Genomic DNA, 10,003 nt, shown 5'->3' on the forward strand with positions numbered 1-10,003 from the left:
TTCTCCTGGTATTGAATTTCATCTCAATTCAATTGCTCCTCAATGTCTTCTTTTAATTGGTCCCCATTTTGCAATTCAATTGCTCCTCAATGTCTTCTTTTAATTAGTCCCCATTTTGAAATTGCATCCCATACTACAATCTCAATTGGCTCCAAATTTCAATTTCACATTGGTTCCCAACTTGAAATTGATTCCATGTGAAACTTGCTCCCAATTTCAATTCTCTGAAACTAGCTTTCCAATTTCAATTCTCTGAAACTAGCTTTCAATTTCAATTCTTATGTCATCTTTTAATTGGTCCCCATTTTGAAATTGCATCGCATACTACAATCTCAATTGGTTCCCAATTTCAATTTTACATTGGCTCCCAACTTGAAATTGATTCCATGTGAAACTTGCCCCCAATTTCAATTCTCTGAAACTAGCTTCCAATTTCAATTCTTATGAAATCGGTGCCACCCAATTTCCATTTGTAATTTGGCGCCCAAAGCCAAACTAGCGCCCATTGGCTTCTTATGAAATCGGCGCCACCCAATTTCCATTTGTAATTTGGCGCCCAAAGCCAAACTAGCGCCCATTGGCTCCCAACTTGAAATTGATTCTCTGAAACTAGCTTCCAATTTCAAATTTCAATTCTTATGAAATCGGCGCCACCCAAGTGCAATTGCGCCGAAAGCCAAACTAGCGCCCAACTTCATCAGATTTAATTAAATTTGGCTTCTCAAATTTTACCTTGTAAAATTGTTAATGGTGAGTTTTGAACTTGAGCCATTTTGCATAACATATCAAGCATTTTCCACTTCATCCGTATTGCTTATTGGTTATATCTCCAATCATATTTGATGTATTCCTTTCTTTCCATAGATGCTTGATCTCCAAGTCAAATTCATGCAATCTTCCAATCTTAATTTTCTTTCACGAAAATTTTTCTGGGATATTTCTTTGAGTAGTAGCGACCTGATTTCATATCATTCACCTTCTTCTTCAATTTGTCATTTTCTCCAGACAAATTCTTGATTTTAGGCTTTATATCTTCTTCTTCTATTTTCATGCATCTTCCTCTATTTTTCTCCATTCTAATTTAAATAATTTCCTGATCATAGTCTAAGACTCTACTAGACCTATGAAATAAAATTGGGGGATCTACAAATACATATTTGGCATATCAAAACCATTACACTTTATTCCTAACAAACAAGCATAGAACCATCAAAAAATTTCTTGTCAAGCTTAACCACTTGTCCAATGAAACCTGCAACAGCGTGCAAAACAACATCGGAACGGAACCCCGTCAGAAGACCATGGATTTGAATCCAAAACTCAGCGTGATTAAGCAATAAGGACTCCTGTACCTCGACAGTTGCGATCCGTTTAACAATCAAAAAATTCTGATTGAAAGCCCAGAGACCATCCTCAACTATCCTGACAACATCATCCTTATCGTAAAACCGAAACAGATAGCGACGCGGCTGGAGTTCCATAGCATTCATACCAAAAGCTGGCCTCTATATCGATGCCATAGTATCTTTAAGGAAAAGGAATTTAACAAGTTTATCAGTAACTAACCTCCCAACAACGTAGAACACATTCTCCTCTACCATCAGGCTGAGAGTGACATTACTGATCTGCTAGACTATACCATCTTCGTCTAGATCCGCAAAACACAAAGTCACCAGGGAGTTCATCGCTCCACCTCAAGACAACAGATGGAAGAAAACAAATGAAACAAGCCAAGAAACTAGCGAAAACCAAGAAAGTGACTCACACTCGGAGAAGAAGAAACACGCGAAGAGAGCGAGAGAGAAATGACGTTGTTGTTGTTAACAACTCCAAATCATTGATCTAGTAGATCTAAATGTTGATAAAGAAGTAAAAAGGAAAAAAGGATGGGATCCATTTCATAAATATTATCAATTTTAAAAGTTTGTAATATTTATAAAAATGACCATGCTCCTTTTTTACTTGATTTCATATTTATCAGATCTTACAGATCAATGGTTTAGATTTGTACATAGGTTAAAGTTTTTCTCATATATATATATATATATATATATATATATATATATATATATATATATATATATATATATATATATATATATATATATATATATATATATATATGGAGAATGGATCAAGTGCAAAGATAACTTCCCGCGCGATTGTGAAGTTAACAAAAAAAAAAAAAAAAAAAAAAAAAACGCACCTTAAGCAATAAAATGGTGCACCTTAAGTGCACAAACTACGCATCTTAAACACACAAACAAAGCACCTTAAAACACAAATTTTGTTGGCAATGGGTCGGGGGTGGGTCGGGGAAGGCTACATCCATCACCCGACCCACCTTATATTTTCTCCACCCACCCCACTAGGTGTGGGTGCCCACTACGGATACCCACCACTTATCATCTTATTATTTTTTTCAAAAAATAATATTTAAATTACTTATACATAATAAAATAATAAAATACATTAGTTATACTAAAGCATAAAATAATAGAAATGTTCAAATATAATAACTAAATTGTTAATTTTTAAAAATAAATTTAGTAGTTTAGATATAAAAATAGTAAAAAGCTACCCAAAGTTATTGAAGCTTTTATAATTATCTATAAATTTTGTGTACCGTACCACTTGTTGTTTTTGTTCCGAGACGATCTACAAAGTGGAGATTCTGCAGTTCGTCTCTGGTCGAAGTGTTACCACCGATGGCTGATCGCGCCCAATTCAATTTGGCAAGGGGTTTCCCGTCGGCGGATCGCCCCCAATTCAATATGGGAAGGGGTTTCCCAGGAAGAACCGCCGACGACTGAACGCGCCCAATTCAATTTGGGAAGGCACAACTGCCAATGGGTTTCGGACCTACGCCCTTTCGAACTTGCGGGTGGGGCAGCCTCCACCACTGGCCACCTCAGGCCGAGGCGCGGCCAGCGGGGGCGATGCGCCCCCGAGAATGTCAACGGCACCTCCCTTTCCCGAGGGGGTGCTAGGCAGTGTGCATTGCGGGGGTCACGAGGTGCAGATGGTAAGGTGTGGCGCTACGGCGAACGTGCTTAGCGACAAATGGGGGAGTGGCGAGGGATTACGTGGGGTACGTGGACGCTAAGAGAGGAGGGTTGTATGCTATAAATAGGGGTCCTGGATCTTTCGCAATGGACAACTCAAACATGACAAGCACTACGGTCTAGTGGTCTTGATCTCATACTCTCAATCCTGTCACCGAGGTTCGATTCCTACTAGTAGCATAGTTAGCTATAACCCATCGTGTGGGCTTGTACCTCGGGCTTGTTACGTATTGTTTTGGGCCTAGCGCCCTGGGTAATAAAGTTACTCTTTCCTACCCCCGTTCTGTATTTCTATACCTGGGTTATGGTGGACCCGGTCCCAATAAAACCTGTTAAGTGACTAATGTGAACCTTACTTTAAGAGGTGTTCTCACCTGAACGAGACCCTATATATATATATATATATAGCTTCATGTGCTGTTGTGCGGTTGACGCACCATAAGCATTAAAATGATGCACCGTAAGCATTAAAATGGCGCACCTTAAATACACAAACAACGCACCTTAAGCAAACAAACCACTTGCACCTAAAGCTTTAGGCCGACGCACCTTAAGTACACAAACCACGCACCTAAAGTTTTAAAATGGCGCACCTTAAGTTTCAACAACTCACGCACCTTGGCGCACCTTAAGTTTCAACAACTCACGCACCTTAAGCATACAAATCACGCATCTTAAAGGAAAAAATCATGCACCTTAAGCATGAAAACCTCGCACCTTAACAACCGCACAACCGCATCCGAAAAAGACCACCCGCACGGAAACCCAACGTTGGGAGGGCCCCAAGTTTGGCTTTTTAATTTTTTGAACAAGTTAAAAAAATGCTTGCATATGTAAATGTTTGAATCAATGACTTCAAAATTATTTATTAATTTTAAATATACTTAATAATTACAACTATTTGATATACTTATTTAGGTTAATATATATATATATATATATATATATATATATATATATATATATATATATATATATATATATTTGTGAATGTTGAATTAATTTATAATTACACATCATATAGGGCCCAAAGTTTGAACGGGTACTAGTCCAAAGCTATTCTAAAATGTTTTTCTTTAATAAAAAAATTATATATTTATAAAAATTTAAAATTATCATTTAATTATTTTCAATTAACTCGTACAATCATTTAACTTCATATAGGGCCCTTGTTTCATATAGAGCCCGAGCAATAAAATGATAGGAACGGTATATATATATATATATATATATATATATATATATATATATATGTATATATATATATATATGTATATATGTATATATATATATATATATATATATATATATATATATATATATATATATATATATATATATATACACACTAGTATTTGCTCCGTGCGATGCACAAATAAAAATTTATAAGTATTGTTGTAATGTTATAATACAAAAAAAGAATTAATTTTATTAAAAATGTAAGTATAGTTATACATTGTAATATTTAAATGTTAAGACAATATATGACCAAAAATGTATTCATATTGCTAATCTCATTTGCAATAATGATCTTACAAAGTTAAACGGACAGAGAAAGACCCGGACCACCTCGTAGTTTACACACAAAAAAATTAAAAATAATGATCTTACAAATCTATTAATATGCACTCACATTTAGACGAAAAATTTTTTCCCTACTTAATTTTACTTTACCTAACTTTCTTTGTAAATATATTATTAAAAAACTAATCAAAATTATAAACTATTAAAAAGTTAGAATATATATATATATATATATATATATAGGGTCAGGTTCCTGTGAGGTCAAGTCTTTCCGTGCGGTCAGTGCAGCATACACCATTAGGTATGCATAAATGCACTACACAATGTTCGTAAATACACTATATGTGTGGTGTATTTTTTTTTTTGTGGTGCATTTTTTGGCATTTCATTCTGGTGTATTTTCAAACACTGTATGGTGCATTTATGCATACCTAATGGTGTATGATGCACTGACCGCACGGGAAGACTTGACCTCACAAGAACCAAAATCTATATATATATATATATATATATATATATATATAAAGATTTATGATGATTATGAAGTTCCTAAACCCTTGATATTCCATAACTCTCAAATACACCAAATGGAGGGAAATTTTTTTTACCTTGATTCTGCTATATTATATATATATATATATATATATATATATATATATATATATATATATATATATATATATATATATATATATATATATATATATATATATATATAGTGAAAGGTTCCCGTGCGAATGAATGCTTCCCGTGCGAATGTGCGGTGGATTAATGTGCGTGAGATTTGTACTTAATGTGCGTGAGTGTTGTGCTTAATGTGCCTGAGATTTGTACTTAATGTGCGTGAATGTGTAAAATGCAGCAGAAAATATTGATGTCAGCTTCTTCCCCATCCCCAGTAGCCATTGCCCCCTCCCTGATGAGGATGATGCGGAGGCGGGCTATGTTGGTTAATAATTATGGGAATAATACAACAGAAATCCACACTTACCTGCTGTGTAAATTTTATTGTGCGTGCGTCAATTATATAAACATTCAACTACACTGAAGGTAGCAGATAATCTAGAATCCATGGCCAAATTGAAGGAAGAAGTAACAAGAAGCTTGGGCGTTAATGTGCGTGAGTTTCTGTTCTGCTTTCTTCTGAGCTCGTAATTATGAATTACTCACGCACATTAAGCACAAATCTCACGCACATTAAACACAATACTCAGGCACATTAAGTACAAAACTCACGCATATTAACATGACGCACATTAAGTACAAATCTCAAGCACATTGAGTACAAATCTCACGCACATTAAGTATAAACCTCGCGCACATTAATCCACTGCACATCCGCACAGGAAGCCACAAATGCACCTGTTCCCTTCCATATATATATATATATATATATATATATATATATATATTGATTGGGTTCACGTGAGAACGGTGCGCCCATGAGAGAAATAAGAATCACTCCAGATCAACGAATCAAATGTAATTCTAAAAAAAATGGTGACATTTTCGTAAATAACTCAAACTTTGGTGCAAGTAATTGTGTTACAAGTGCAAGTAGTTGGTGCACCTTTGCAAGTAAAAAGTAAAAGTAAAATCATTTACAAGTGCAACTAATTTACCTTGTTAACATTCCTGCACCTAGGTGCACTTAATGATAACGTTAGTTGCAACTAATTATAATGTTAGGTGCACTTAGTATTGATGCTCAGTGTACATTTTACTTGCACTTGCAATACATTTATTTGCACTTCGATGTTCAATTATTTATGAAAATGCAACCGCATTTTTTTTAAATTAAATCAGTGTTTCTGATCTGTTAGATCTGGACACGTGGACGGATGTCATACATTTTGATTTATCTCCTGGGCGCTGATTCGCATTAGAGCAAGCGCGCGCGCGCACACACACACACAAACCAAACCTACGTGACGCAAAATCATTAGGTACTTAAGTAGTTAATTCCTCCAGAGGTCATTTTTCATTGGTGGCAATTCTAAATTTAGTCCCAGAGTATTGCTTTTGTCATTTAACATCCCAGACTATTATTTTTTGGACATTTTTAGTCTTTTTCATGACTTTTCCTATTTTTAATAAGGAAATTTTTGTTTATTCATATTTTTCTTTTGTTATTTTTCCAATTTCAACCGGTTTAATTGATTTAGGACTTTACTAAAAACCAGTTGAAAATATGGTTACTAAAAATCAGAGGTTACCCAAAGTTCTAAACCAATTCCAATTTAACCGGTTGAAATCCGGAAAATAACAAAAGAAAAATATTGAGAGACAAAAATGTTCTTACTAAAAATAGGAAAAGTCATGAAAATGATTAAAAGTGTCCAAAAAAACAATAGTCTAGGATGTTAAATAACAAAAATAATAGTTTGGAACTAAATTTGGAATTGCCAACAAAGAGAAGGGACCACTGGTGGAATTAACTTGGTACTTAAAAGTATATATAACTATTTTATCCATTGCTAAATATGCACGTATTTTATTGTTTTCTTATAGTGACATTTTTGAAAGTGATGAGTTAGAATTGTGAGATGTATAAAAATAGCTAGTGAGTGAATTACAAAAGTGGTAAAATAATAATAGAGTCCAATTTGAAAATGAGATAAAATTATTGGGATAAATAATTATGAAGTACTACGTATTACACCAGAACATGTTACTTAGTATATACCATTATATTATTATATAGTAGCCGTGGCCCGTGGCTTCCAAAAAGAAAACATTAGTCAAGAGAATAGCAATTGTGCTGGAAGGTAGCCAGGTTGTCTTGGAACAAAGGAATAAAAGCATCGATGCTTCCATCTCCGATGAAGGAAGGAAGCAGAAACATCATCCCTTCTGTCGGGAAAAATGTGGGCATGAAGATGTACGGACACCCAGTTCCAAAATCCAAGTCGTAGAATGGGAACCTTAGCCAGCTATCAACTTCCAGGTTAGGGCAGAGAATGTGCTTGTCCATATCGGCAGTTGGAACAAGGCCGTCTTCCTCGGTAACCACCTTGGAATTCGCGAAATCTATGAAAGATCTGAAGTAGTTGTTGTTGACCTTCGAAACGGCATCGTGGATGAGCTTAGCTGCGTATGGAAGAGGCTCACGCAGTAAGTCTTTAACCTTGGCAGTCGGAAATGCCCACAGAACCAAGTTGCCGAAGTACTCGTTGGGAACTTTGGGCTTAAGGCGTGCACGACCGTCAACCGAGATTCTAATGTGGGTAGTTTCGAAACCTCCGAGGTTTCTTGCCTTGGTTATGGCCCGCCATAGATGCGCCACGAGGCTTTCAAAGGTGCTGTATGGCCTGGCGCCGTCGTTCATGGCCGAAGCCTTGGCCTTGAGCTTAGCTAGGAACTCGGAGGTGAAGTGGACTTTGTGAACCACGATGTCTTCCAAGAATTTCATGTCGTCGTTGTTGAGGAAATGGTCGTTTTTCTTTATTTGTTTCTGCACGTATTCAGCTCCTACATGGTCGTACTCAATTTTGGGGGAATTTCTCGGGACAAAAATGGTACGGTCATGTAATGGTAAGGGCTGAATCATAATGCCACGACACATTTTGCCCCATGCAATTAAGAAATCACTGGTGGAGTGACCATCAGCAATGAGGTGTTGGGAGGTGAACCCAACCACTAGAGAGCCACACTTGAAACGCGTTACCTGGACTTGGATAAGCTCGGCCACCCCATTAAGACTAGGGTGAAGGTTGAGCAATGACGCAGACGGCTTGAAAGGCATTATCTTGTCAAGAGTAACATCGCTTGACGCTTCTACAAACTTCACACCTTTATCATTCAGCAAAATAATTGGATTACCCTTCTCGTCTTTTTCCAGTCTCCCCGCCCACTCCCTATACACTGCAAGCGCTTTTCTGAGCCCCAACAAGATAGTGCTATTCGGAGGAGTGGGTGGCCGATACGCATAAATAATAGCAATATGAGCATCAAAGGTGACCTTATCAAACACACTAAGAGGGACATGGCTTCTCGTCAGTGGAGGATTGCCTTCATACAAAGGTTTGACGATTCTCGTGCTTTCTATCTTGACGTTCATGGTTTTTGGTTTTTCCTCTGATTTTCTTCAAAATGTATGAAGAAAGCAAACTAGATTTAGGTTGATCTGAGTTTTTGTGGATGGTGGGAAATGGGAATGTTGGTTGGGGTATTTATATAGAAGAAATCGTGCAGAATTGTTCTATGGGTTCATGCATGTTAGTTCGTGTTGTTGAATAGTCCACAAAATAAATTATTATATTTATGTTTTAGGAATTGACTTTAGAAAAATATATATATACTAATACTAATTAATTAATAAAAACAATTTATAATGTCGGAAAACATCTCTCTAACTCTATAGCTGTCATTTACTGACTCCCTATAGTTTCAGTATAATCTATTAAGTAATCCATGAAGCTATATATGTCCCCATTAACAAGCTAGCATGCGTTAATCCAGTAGTTAATTAAGAATGAAGTTTAAATTTGTTGTTATAAGTTATGGATTGATACACTACCCTTTTTTTAGGTAACTAGAAAAAATTCGTAGCCATTACTTTAAACTAGAAAAATGTGGCGGTATCGGTGAATTTTAGTTGAGAAAGTTTGATATAGAAACATTTTGGTTAGGTATATATACATCGGAGGTCTAAGTTAAGCATCTTGTCACTAAAAATTGGTTCTAGGCTAAGTATGAGGAAATAAACTCGTGATGACCTTGTAGTACGAGAATCATGCTCCACCCACGAAAAAAAAAATATTCCATAATTATTTTGATTATATTGAAAATGTCAATTCTATTTTATACTGATTGACTTTCATATTTAAAACAAATATTAGTACTTATTTACTATTTTAATTTTCATATTGGACAATAGTTTAGTTACACAATGTGCATTTTATAACTACACAATGTGCATTTTATAACTACTAATAATTGTTAAATTCATTCATAAAATGTTTGAATGATAGTGTGACTTTATAAATATTAGCTAGTAAAAATAATACTCCCTCGTCACATTTTGGTTGTCCTGTTTATATATTATTCATTGATCAAATAAACTATTTGTTTTTTTTTTAGTAATATAATTTTAATTATTTTTAAATCTGATTTGTTACGTTTAATAGTACTTTTAATATGTAGTTTTGAAATATATAACTTTTATATACTAATACTAAACTTAATATTATGAAAAATTGAATTAAAAATAACTTCAGTCAAGTCTCGTTAACCAAATCAGACAAACAAAATGGGACAGAGGTAGTAATAGTTAAAGGGTCACACTTGTGTGAGACCGTCTCACAGATACTTGTTCGTGAGACGGGTCGCGTCGAATTAATAAGCAAATGTAATACTTATACTAGTAAATGTAATACTAAATCAGGAATAAAAGGTTTGTTACTTATAAAGGA

At 35.2% G+C, this 10,003-nt stretch overlaps 1 protein-coding gene across 1 annotated transcript; it reads right to left on the reverse strand.

Moving 5' to 3' along the window:
- Positions 1-7,306: 7,306 nt before the first annotated feature.
- LOC109176730 (agmatine coumaroyltransferase-2-like) lies at positions 7,307-8,720 on the reverse strand. The gene has a single exon (XM_019326125.1). It carries the CDS (start codon positions 8,647-8,649, stop codon positions 7,327-7,329), a length of 1,323 nt encoding a protein of 440 aa, XP_019181670.1. The 5' UTR covers positions 8,650-8,720; the 3' UTR covers positions 7,307-7,326.
- Between the last annotated feature and the right edge of the window lie 1,283 nt (positions 8,721-10,003).

Source organism: Ipomoea nil, unplaced genomic scaffold (genome assembly GCF_001879475.1).
Source record: "Ipomoea nil cultivar Tokyo-kokei standard unplaced genomic scaffold, Asagao_1.1 scaffold0755, whole genome shotgun sequence".
In the NCBI taxonomy this organism is placed as follows: domain Eukaryota; kingdom Viridiplantae; phylum Streptophyta; class Magnoliopsida; order Solanales; family Convolvulaceae; genus Ipomoea; species Ipomoea nil.

Bases quoted from the DNA above. Each gene is read 5' to 3' on its own strand.
- LOC109176730 (XM_019326125.1), bottom strand. From the start codon at position 8,649: ATGAACGTCAAGATAGAAAGCACGAGAATCGTCAAACCTTTGTATGAA.